The 12374-nt window shown below is 39.0% G+C and overlaps 1 protein-coding gene across 2 annotated transcripts in view; it reads right to left on the reverse strand.

Annotated features, from left to right (window-relative positions):
• The window catches only part of LOC131581013 (BMP/retinoic acid-inducible neural-specific protein 3), a 199728-nt gene that overhangs the window by 49177 nt on the left and 138177 nt on the right, over positions 1 to 12374 (reverse strand). For both annotated transcript variants that reach the window (XM_058842850.1, XM_058842851.1), the window contains one exon: positions 10684 to 10920. In XM_058842850.1, the coding sequence (XP_058698833.1) occupies positions 10684 to 10920 (237 nt within the window). The remainder of the gene's footprint in view (positions 1 to 10683; positions 10921 to 12374) is intronic.

A 12374-nucleotide genomic window follows, 5' to 3' on the forward strand; every position in this document is an offset into this window, starting at 1 on the left:
CAGAAGCCTGGAGAAAACAAAGTGGTAAAATGAACATATATTTGTTTTTATGTTGCCATGAATTTTAGTTCTTCGTGATGCATTACTCAATTTGTCAAAGAAGTAGCAGCTGTGTTCCAAGAAATATATGTTTGAAAATAATCCAATTCAAAGAAGCAGAAGACTGCAGCTGGAAACAACCTTATTTCTTCAGAGAAGAGATAGTAAATCTGAATTTTTCTTCCCCTTCTCCCTCCAATTTAGGGTAAATCAGCCAGTTCTCCTGATAATTAGAATATTTCCTTCTCCAAAGCAAAGGATTTCTCCTTTAAACTTTGTGAAGGACAAAGGGAAGGAAGGAAATGTATGTTTTCTGCAGGATACCGTCTCTGTTTTACAAGGAGGAAAGGAAATCCACACTTCCTTTTGGCCAGCCTATTTCAAATGGAACAACCCAGCTGCTACAGAAGCCTCAGGGAAGCAAATTTGGATGATTCTGGCAGCGGGGTAGATTTTTTTTGGAGGGGGGGGAGGGTTGGTTTATTTATTTTTGAGGTGAGGAATGCTGCAAGGATAGCTCCTCTCAGCCCCGTGCTCTGCCAGAAGGAAAGAACAGGGATAAATTTCAGCATGGGGTGGAATTGGTGGGGAGCAGAGACCCTCTGGTCAGTCATTATATACATGATTCTGAGGAACCTCACGTAAATGTTAAAAGTGATGAGAGGAAATGACCTCAGGCTGCAGCAGGGAAGCTTTAGAATGGATATTAAGGAAAATTTCTTAATGGAAGGAGTTGTCAAGTATGGAACAGGCTGCCCAGGGCAGTGGTGGACACACCAAGCCTGGGAGTGTTTTAAAAATGTTTGGACATGGTTTAGTGGTGAACAGGGGGTGGTGCTGGTTGATGGTTGGACTTGATCATCTTAAAGATTTTTTCCAACCTTTATGTTTCTGTGATTCTATGATAGATGTTAGATATGTGTATAAATACCCAAACACAAGTATATATTTGTGTGTTATAGAGTTAATGCTAGTGATGCCAGCCTGTTATAGGAACACAAAACAAAAAATCCTCCTCTCACAAGCCTTGAAAGTCTCCTGGGGGCACATAAAGGTGAAAAAATTGCAGTCAAAATTGGTAGTGAAACCAGAATATCGTCCTATAAATTGTGGATTAATTCAGAAGTTCTGCTGGGCAGGAGATAACAACCTTGTCTAGACTCTGCTACAAGCTGGAAAGACTCACATTTCCCACAATGAAGCAACTTGTTTCTTATTGTCAATCTAAATATGACCTTGACAGCAAGTTCCCTTTTCAGAAACCAAAAAGCCAGGCTCCACAGCTGTCTCTGTAAGTCCCAGCGTTTGAAGGACGTTCCCTTCATTCTGTCAGGTTTGCTTTCAGGTATGATTTTGGTTCATTACTCCTTTAAAAATGTTTCTATCACTGCCCTTCAAAGGATGCTCCTTGGAAGTCACAGTAAGCTTTCAAGAAAAATGTCTCAAAAATTTATCCATGGGCTATTTTGGAATTTATTTTTTCTTTTCATAAGCATTTTAATGATTTCAATGTGGTTTAGAAGTACAACTGCAACACGGATGTCCCAAAGTCCTCTATTATCTTCCTACAGAACTATAAATTCACTTTAATGCATAAGACATACTCCTTATGTGCAGATATAGATATAACCTCTGTCAGTCCCAAATTTACCTTAGTTGAACATGCTGGGAACTCCTAAGGTTTGAGGACTGGGTAGGGTAAGTAAACATGTAATGATTCACAGGAGGATAAAGGAGGGAAGAGAATGAGTGAAACTGAAAAAAATGTTCTTGGAAAACACATTGAAGTAAATAACCAGTGTTAAGCTGTTCCAGGAGAAAATTTAAGAAGCTATGAATCAGAACAGACAACACTGCCCTAGAAGAAAAGAGAGGCCACAGAGTGACATCACTCTTAATAAAGAAAGCCCAAAGCTGCCAAGGCAGATTGGAATTCCACCAAGAACGAGGGGATTTTGTCACTAGCTTTGAAGGGAATTACATTATGTCCTGTACATGGTGGACATAAGTAGAATTATATTAGATCAAGCCTTCTGCTCCTCCTCTTATTACAATGTCATCACAATGTTTGAAGTATCTCAGAGTGCAATGCCATGTAAAACTTTCATATGTTGATTTGCCAGGTGCAGCTTTAGCAGGAGTTGTATAATGCTTTTAGTTTTGGAACAGGGGTAATTATATCAGCTGTACCATCATTTTTGAAATAGGACAGGAACAATTTAGATACTGACCCTCTAAAGAAATTATGCACATCCCACCTGTTCATTTTATTAAAGCAGTGACACCTCCACAGGGGTGAAGAGTTGGGGAGGGGAGCGTTGGTCACAGAAGGAATGGCAGCTTGGTGTATCTGCTCATGTTATTGATTAAACTTCCTGACAACCACAGAGGGAAGTTAATTACTGGGAGGCAAATTAACACCCCTGTAAGATAATAGAGAAAACAATAATTATATTAAGAACTCAGGGGGCTAAGTTTTCTTGGCCCTGAGCCTGAGCCTGAGGCTTTGAAAGCAAACCACCGCTCTACTGCTCAGGGGCAAATAGTTTGAACCATATTGATTGAAGTCTTTATTCTCAGTGATTAAAAAGCACCTTCAGCTGCCAGTGAGTCAGTTCAGACTGTTCACAAGGAGTCTTTCAATTAAGATTTCAAACAGGACTCACTTTGCATGGCAATGGGTCTGTCCTGGTCAGCAGAGAGAGACTGGCTGTGCTGAGGGACTGAGGCACATCTGTGCAGGAGGGGCATCCTCCCAAACCCACAAAAACAAAGCTTATCAGACTGCAAGGTTAGATTTGTCACGTCTATAAATTGAAGAAATCCTCCAGCATTCAGTTTGAATTCCAGGTTTCATTCTTAGTCTTATTTTACGTGCATTTTAATTGAACCACAGCAGCTGGAAAAGCAGGAATACGTCATTGGGGTAAGTAAGACAGGACTTCTAGTGCAAACTGCCTTCACTGCAAATGATGGAGTGGGCCCATAGTCTGTCTGTGATGCCAAGTCAAACCTTGTCATCCTGTGATCTTATTTAAGATTGGAATCTCAACACTGAGTCTGAAAATCAGCCTGGGCATCTTTTTTTTCCATTATAAATGCAATAAGTTTCTTCTGATCAGAGTGTACAACACAACATTTCTGTTTAAACTGACATTTCCAAATTATGCCTGCAGTTACCTTCTGCCCTTTTACTTTCTTTTAGTAATTTGAAACAGGTATAAATGAGACATTTGGTACATGTTTTAAAATGTCTGTCTTGGAATGTAGTTTCTCTTTGAGGGATTTCTGTTGGCCTCTTTTGGGGAGGAGCTTTTCTGGGGGTTTTCTGGGGGCAGTGGATGGATATTTTCTCTTCTCTTGAACTAGAAGAACCATAGCAAACACTGTAAATGCCAAGATAATTTTCACCTAGATATTACATGGCAGTCTGAAATCTTTTAGGACAACATGACTGTATTTTAGACAGGAGTTACTGAGGGCATTTTTTAGCTCTTAGGGTTGTCATTATTACTGCTGGTAAGAAGGAAGAAGGCTGAGACCTGGGTCAGTGTCTCCATGATGTCAATCTACAAGTTTGGCTTCTGGGAAGAATTACCTTTTCCCCTTGTCAGCCAGGTGACTTTGATTTGGATGCAGCGAGAGGCTATAAAAAGGAATCCCATGGTGTCCTCTTCTGCTAAAGAAGTTTTAAGAAAGGATTTGTGTCTCAGGGGCAGCAAAAATCTGTGCCTTATTGGGGCAGCAAACAAAATTACCCTTGATTTTTGTGACTAGATAGAGGGATTTTTAAGATTAAGCTTCACATACTGAATGCAGATTTCCTGCAGCTTTTCTGGAGCTGTCCATCAGAAAGAAGATGACAGCAATAGTTTAAAATGCTTGTCTGATGAAGAGGAGAGGACTGTTCCAATGATTGCATTCCTTAATGCACTGCCAGGAGATACCAATATAGTCCATAATTAAGATTATCCCAGAACGATAGTGCATGAAATGGTGAAAAAGCTAGTACTTATCTGATGGTGCAGACTTCTTGCCCACAGATTTCCCATGTCTTTATGTTGTGATTTACATTTGATCTTGAAGATTTTAATTGGTCTTTGGTTCTCTTCATAATGCATTTGATTCATCACATGTCTGAGGTTTCTGCCTTCAGCACTGGACAATCTATTTAAATTTATTTACATTACATTTGTCTAACTTGAAATTTAGTCCATTTAAATATAAGTGAAAGATATAACTGTATTTTCTTTAACTGCCTGGCTTTGCACAGGCTTTCATTAAGCATCTATATTTTTAGCAAATTAAGTAAGCCCAGCTGTATCTATTATTTTTTGATTGCCACAAAAAACGAATGAAAAAGTAACTCAGCTGATGTATCACTCTGTATTGCTATGTGTTCAGCATCTAGGAGTTTCTACATGCAAGAATTATGGCTATAATTCTCTTTTCTAAGAAGTACTAAGAGATTTGTGTAGATTTTGAGATCAGATATGATGACTGGCTATGGGTGGGTGCTTTGGTTGACTGTTGGACTGTCTCTATGTTGGAAAAATCTCAGAATTCCTATTTTTCAGCTTCTTTACAGCCTCAGCAATCACAAAGGCAGTGCTGTCCATCTGTACCTGATACATGAGGCTGGCAGAGAGCGTAAGGAATTCTCCCCTGAGCACCTGCACTTCCAGGTGTGAGCCAATGTTCATTTCCAGCTTTGATTTTGCTGTACTTTACAGCACTTTGCAGCCTGGCTGTTGGAAGCAACTTTGTGGAAACAGGGATCAGAGTGCTCCACAAGGAACTGTGGAACAGTTCTGAAGCCAGGAGTGAGGGCAGGGTCCTGTTTTATAAAGACACAGCGGGTGACCACAAAGGGTTGGTCAAACTTCTGTTGTGCTTGGCTTTCCTAAATCAGGTTCACAGGTCTGGGAAGCAGATGTGCTTAGTGGAAAGAGCCTTTCTTGTTCCAAAGTTGGTATTTTACAGCATGGGCTTGCTTCATTTGGGAAAATATTATCTGAAGGAGAAGCAGGAGCTAGGAAAGTGTATAGCAAAATATGGTGATTTTCCACATTTTGCAGCTTTGCAGATGGAGATATAAATTCATGGCACTATTAAATTGATAGTTCTCCAAATCTCACTGCAGATTATGGAATGCTGGAGATGATCTTTCCTATTACTTTCTGTAGGTATTGCATAAAAGTAATTATATAGGATGTGAATGCTACCCCCCCCCCCCCCCCCCAAAAATAATGGAATGGTTAGATTTCCTCATCTTCAGTATTACTGATATTTAATTCAGTAATAAGCTTATCATCTCCTCTATTAGAACCCACTTTCTCCAACCCTTTAAATCCAATTCTTTTAGACAAGGGATTTTGGGAACATTGTTATTTCAATCAGAGTGAAGAAAGGGAAAAATATAATTGAACTGAGGAACAGGACTCCAAAGTCTCCAAAGAAATCTCTGCTGAGCAAACAAGAAAACTTTGTTAGCATCTATGCAGTGCTATGTATTAACTGAGGTTCAGACCTCATTTTCAGGTGAGCCATTCAAAACTGTGCATTTATTCAGATGATTTTAAGTCTGTACATGTAAAGGGTAACCAATGCTCAATAGCAAGACATCCCAGAGTTATTAGGGAATTATGAAATGCATTAGACATGAAATCCAAATCCAATGAAACCAGGGATTTGAGAATAGCTTGCACCAGCAATTCACTTCTGTTAGTATTTTGCAATCAAAGCAGTGATGGCAGATGGATGGACAATGAAAAATAGTTTCAGCAAATATTAATGTGAAAGTTAATATCAATTTACTTTGGCTGTACTTTCACCACTTTTACTTTCTGTGATACTGAAATTTACCTTCTGAATTATCTCTGTGTCGTGGTTTTAAAGCAGTAACTAAAAATTACTAGAAAACTTACTTATTCTTTGCTGTGAGATATGGATTAGAACAAGAGCAAAACAGGCTCTTAAAACTTTGGTATTTAAATTAAATGTTTAAAAGAATGAGTTTGTCATTTCAAAGCTACTTTGAAATTATTTTATCACAATATTTATAGTACATCTCCTGATCCCATGCTCTCCAAGAAAATATTCCAAAAGGGATTTTTTGCCTTCAAGGGGGGAGAAAAAAGCCCATTGCTCAGCATATTGTGAAATATGCAGAGAGAAGGCAACAAGCTGCCATTGCATGTCAGATCTGTGAAAATAAATGCTTGATGGAAGATTTTACTTTCATATTTCCAGGGGGTCTCATAAATGCTAGCGATAAAAAAGAAAAGAAATTATGAAAATGCAATTTTGCCATTTTCTATTGTTTGAGCAACACTATCAACCATGTCCTTATTTATTTTGATAGCCTTTTTAATTCTGAAAAATGAAACTACACTATGGGGACTGCTGCAATTTTTTTTTCAATGTCAGCGACCAGATCACCCTAAAAGAAAATTGCTGCCATTTAAACTGTTTAAATGAGGTGTTCAGATTTTCAAAGACACTCAGCAGCCAACCACACCAAGATTATGGCACAGGCAATGTGTGATCATGTTCTTATACTTGTCAGAATTGAGAGCCTGTGGATGGTTTTGGGGGGTCTTCTTGACTTTCCTGTGTTTTAGAGCAGTGGGTCATGATTTCCAGAAAATGCTAAATTGCCACTCAGTGTTGTAAGTCAGAATTGGGGTTTTTTTTGTATATTAATTCTTTAACACTCTCAAAATATTCCCAAAGCAGTGATGTGTAACACAGTAATTTTTTTATCTTTACCATCTTCAAGACTGCTCCAACCATAGGCTGTGGAAGTCCCACCTACTTCCAAAATGTGAGAATTCTTTCAAGGAATATTTTGACACTCTTTATTGCAGGAAACAAATCCCATCCAAGTACTTAGGTCAAACTTTTTTCCTGAAATAGGAAGGTGGAGTTCACTGAGAAGATGAGGTAGGAGAAGCACCTGGACAAGCAAGTGCTCCTATAGTGGGGTGGAAGGGGAACAAGAAAATTTGCAATATTAAAGAACAACTGAACTGAAAAGCTGAGGAGGGCTGCAGGACACACATGAAGATTGCACAGCTTTAATCTGATGTGGGTGGACTCCATAATCTGGAATCTCAGGGGAATTTAGTGACCTGTGATAGCAGAAGGTCAAACAAGACCATCTAGTTGTCCTTTCAGGCTGCAAAATCCAGTGAAAGGCTATTTTCATGCACATCAGGAAAGGTAAATGGAACAGTGCTGGATTCCATTATTGATTGGTGATATTTTTGGTGATATTTTTAGGCTGCTTGTTACTGGTAACAACGCAGCTTGTTGGAATGATGGTCTCAGGGAGAACTTTGCTTGCACAGTAATTCAGCCAAACGCCTCAAGAACCTAATGAAATTTGTTAATAAAGGTTGAACAGCTTTCGTATGGATTTTTGATAAGGAAACAGCTGCTCATTTTCTTGGGTAGTAGTAGAGTCTGGAGGCCACAAGATCTGATAAAGGATCAGCAGATGGCTCAGAGTAAACAATTTGAAGTAGCTCTTGTAATTTCTTTAAGAACTTGGTACATAACCTGACACTAAGAGGTTATACAAAGCTCATTGAGCTCATGGTGATCAAGTATTTATTGCTGGAGGGCAGCTAGAGAGATGAAAAAATGCAGCCAAAATTCACTGTGAGATAAATAACATCCTGCCACACATCCTCCAAAATGGGATTTGAGCAGTTAAAAAGTGCCAGAAGAGCCTGAGTGAAATGCACTCTGCACATAAGGATAAGCATCACACGCTGAACTGGGATGTGTTTGGTCACGTAGCCTGTGACAGTCAGAGGGGCTCAGAAGAGAATTGTCACACCCATCAGGCCCAGAGTGCAGACCCAAGTCTTCCTGAGAGGAAACCAGGACAATTCTTTGATCACAGAGCAGCAGAATGGCTGAGATGGGGAAGAACCCCTGGTGCAAACCCCTGCTGAAGCAAGGCCACCCAGACCCAGCTGCCCATGGCCACCCAGCCTTAGGATAAGTCCAAGGATGGAGGCTCCACAGCCTCCCTGGGCAAACTGTGCCAGTACTAGGTCATCCCCAGTGAAATCCAGTTTCCTGGTGATCAGAGGGAGCTTCCTGTGCTTCAGTTTCTGCCCATTTCCCCTTGTCCTGTTGATGGGCACCACTGAGAAGAGCTTTGCTCCGTCCTCTTTGCATCCTCCCTTCAGGTATTTACAGACACTGTCCCTGAGCCTTCTCTTCTTCAGGCTAAAGAACCCCAGCCCTCTCATCCCTTCTTCAAAAAAAACCATTCCTCAGTTGTTTTATCTTGAACAGACAGGAGGAGAGATAACACAGAGAGTAAACAAACCACCTTAAATGGTTTGTTAAAAAGAATTAAAAAGAATATTTACTTCTTCCTCTTTAAATTCAATCCTGCCCACAGACACTCTGAATGGCCTCAAGTGAACCCAGTAAGTTTTACAAGTCTGTACTAGGGGACAAGATCAGTTTCTGGAGTCAGAAGACTATTTTGTAACATGTAAGCTAAGAAAGGGTTTGGCAGCAGAAAAGCTAAAAATTTAATTCTCTTGTATTTAACTTTAGTTGACTCTGGAGTTCACAGTGTCATAGAAGGAAATTCATAAGTTCATTAATTCCTCTGCCATTAATATGGGCCAGCAGTGAGTGCTCTGGATTATTTTGCCTCTTGCTGCTCGGACTGAAATTACTCCATAATCTGGTCTCCTTTCTAGTGAATTTATTTTTTATTATAAATAGATTAGAATAAACCAACATACTGTTATCTCAGGAGCTGACTTCCACTCATTTAGACAAAGATTTAACAGCTTTTTTGTTTTCCTTAATAAAGGTCACTTCTGTTCCCAGAAGGTGCTATTAACATGGATCAGATCACACTGATATTTGTTAAAAATTTTTCATCATGGAAATATTGCTCAATCTCCAAATGTTTCAGAATATGTCTCAGTGGTTATAAAAAAATATATTTATATAAATCAGTGTGGCTGGAAATGCTTACAGACCATGTGTGACAGCACTGGAAGAGCTGCTCAGTGGTAATATATGATTTATATGAGGCTGGCTGCTCAATGACTAAGTTATCAATCAAAAATTCATATGCCAACTTTTTTCCAAGCTCAGACCCGTACAAGGTTACCTATCTCATCTTCCCATTAACATTTTTATGCAAAACACTTTATGAGATAAAAGCAGAAATATTCTAAGCTACCTCTGAGTTGTGGAAGTCATGCTTGGTGTATTTATTAGATTAAAAACGATTTAAATATTTCAAGGGCTAAAGAGGGGAGTGTGGCATATGTCTTAATGATGTTAATAACCTAAATTTCACACTTCTTAGTAACCACACCTACTAACAATTACCAAATTGACAGATATATGTGAAGCTGGCATTTTAGTGATTCACCCAGCAGAGCTAAAGTGTCTTTTAAAAGCCCAGAATTTAACTCTTACCAATTTTTCCCTGACATTCATGTCACAGACCTGAGCACAGAACTAGAAATGTAGCTGACAATGATTCAACCTCATAATTAACTTGATGTCCATTACACAGCTTGCTGTAAGAATCCTCCACACACCCAGATGTGTTTGTTTTTCCAGCTTGACTAAAATTGCTGTGAAGTAGGTTCCTACAAAGGACATTCTTCAGGCACCAAACAGTGTCACAGCCCATTCAGATAGGACAAAATATGGCAAAATATGTGCCCCCCTGAATAGTCAATATATTCACCCTAGTTTGCAAAGTAGTAAATGATAGCATGGCTCCACAAATAATTAAAGGTGTCCAAATAGTCATTGGGAAAATGCACCCAAATGTACACAAAACCAACACATGAATTCAGGCTTTTATAGTCAGAGATATCTGTGATCCTCCAAGGAGAAATATTGTAAGTTCTGATGTCCTCCTGCAAAAAGTGAGAGTGGGAATGGGAAAATGGCCTCAGATCTTCCAAAGAGACTCAGATAAAAAACAGCATCAGGTTAAAAGATGCAACAAATTAAATTTGAACTGATACAGGGTCTCTTGAAATTATCAGTTCTCTTGAGCTGAGGACTCAATCTTTAACAATAAAACAAGAAATATAAAAATGAATGTGTATAAAATGCTGTTCATTCACACTCTTCTACTGATATTTATTCTACTCTTCCCTTGACCAGTGTAGGGTCTTCCTCCTTTTCTCTTCTACTGATTTGTTCTCTTTCTCCAACACAACTCATTAGAACCTGTGATTTTTGTATTTTTTTCTGATTTTATCTTATCTCCCTCAATTCTTTTTTTTTTTTCTCTCAACAATTTTTCCCAGGTCTGCTGAGCTCTTCTTACTTTTCCCACCATCTGGCTAAACAGCTGTTTCTGATAGCACTGAACAAGCAAGTTGTAAAAACAGTTGTTCAGAAGCTGATTTTACCTGTAGTTCCCATTCTCTGTGGGACAGGAAGTTCAGATGATCAGGACAGGTGAAATGATGTATGAAACAAAACTTGATGCATTAAGGAAAAAAAACTGATGTGGCACAAATGAGTTGTAAAGACAACATGGATTGGGCCAGCTGAAACCTAAACCATTCTATGAGATACAGCCAAAGAGGGGGGGAAAAAAAACAACCCAAAACTAAAAAAAAATCTCACCAGACTCTTCAAATTCACTGTTGTATGCATTCCAGGTCTCACTTATACGGATCAGGTTCTCTTCCATGGCTTGGATGTCCATGTAGGGACAGTTGCACTCCGGGAATTTGGGGCCACACTGACACCAGCAGTCATTGTCCTTGCAGATGAACTCCCCCTCTGAATTGCAGGCGATATAGCTCAGAGCTGCCTGCACAAAATGCTCCTGCAGGTACTCAGGAAGGATCACCTGAAGACCTGAAGGAAATGGAGGAAATATTATGGTATTAAACACAAAGGAAGTTCTGGAGCCGAGCAGCTTCCCCAGCTTACCTAGCAAACAAACAAACAATTATGAAAAACAAAAATATAGAGAGTTTTTAGGACAGCTTGCACATCTGTCCAGCATTTGTACTATGTCATCTATTTCCTTTCTTAATAATTATTTTAAGAGATATTCCTCACATGTCCCTCTCAGCAAGGAACATCCATCCACTAATGAGTAACCTGTATTCCTCAGACAGAGCATTTACTGTTTTAATCTTTCTAGGTGGATTGTGTAACATCAGCTTCTCCTTGGGAAGAGCTGCCGAGTGAACAGCAGCCAGAGCCTTGCAGCAGGAAATCACACAGCTGAATTTATAATCTTGGTGCCAGCAATAATGCAGATTCTGAAAATGCTGATGAAGGGAAAGCAGCCCTGAGAGGCAGAGTAAAGAGACAGCATAATCAGGAAAAGAGGTGCAAACATTTCCATCCAAAATTGGGCTCATGTTTCCTCTGGCACAAGAAGATGTAGCTTGTCTAAATAACTCATTATCTCTTGTGATTCTGTAGGGGCAAACTAAGAAGGAAGGGGGCAATTGGGTTGGAAGAAATCTTTGAAAAATAAAATTTGTTTATTTATTTGTTTATTTTTCTAGCATTGGTAGCAAATTGCTCTGGGACAGTCAATAATGTGAAGGGTACGGCTACAAAACCTCGAGAAAGAAAACTCATTTACTACTGAAGTTTCAGCATGGAAAGGGTGCAAAGTCCAGCTCCTGTGGGGCTTCAAAAAACTCCTGCTACATGTGTTCCAAGTAATTTCTCATCATATGAATTGGGTATTTGGTGATTCAAGTCTCTTCTCCATAGGTACTTGGACAATTTCACAGAGATTTATCCCTTATTTTTAGGTATATACAAGACTATAGCTGTAACAGTAATTTCAGAACCTTTCCAAGTCAAAACTCAAATCACAACTGCTGAAGCCTGGTCTGACTGTGCTTTCTTCTGTCCTGTGTCAAAATTTGTAAGACTGCTCTCCCTGAGTAAATACTGTAATGTAGTTGTGTTCTTGTGAAAAACCATGAGGCTGTGAAAGGAAAAAAAAGCCTAGTTTGATTACTTTATTAAAGAATTTACAGAGTTCTGATAATACATTTCTCCACGTGACAACAAACCACAGTCTGCAAAGAGAATGCAAAGATTATTTCCCAAATTTTAACTGACAAACATCATATATTCTGGAAATTATCAAAAATTGTATTTTCTGGAAATATTTATGGCATCTGAGTGGAAATGACAAGTTTTATGTAAAAAAAAAAAAAAAAAAAAAAATCTCTCTGGGAATAGATTTTATATTTTTATGGATTTCACTGATTTTGGGGAGAAAGGAAAGGGGTAAAAACACATATGGATATTTTAAGGAAGAATCATAGAATCATGGA

The sequence above is a fragment of the Poecile atricapillus genome, chromosome 7 (genome assembly GCF_030490865.1).
Source record: "Poecile atricapillus isolate bPoeAtr1 chromosome 7, bPoeAtr1.hap1, whole genome shotgun sequence".
Classification (NCBI taxonomy): Eukaryota; Metazoa; Chordata; class Aves; order Passeriformes; family Paridae; genus Poecile; species Poecile atricapillus.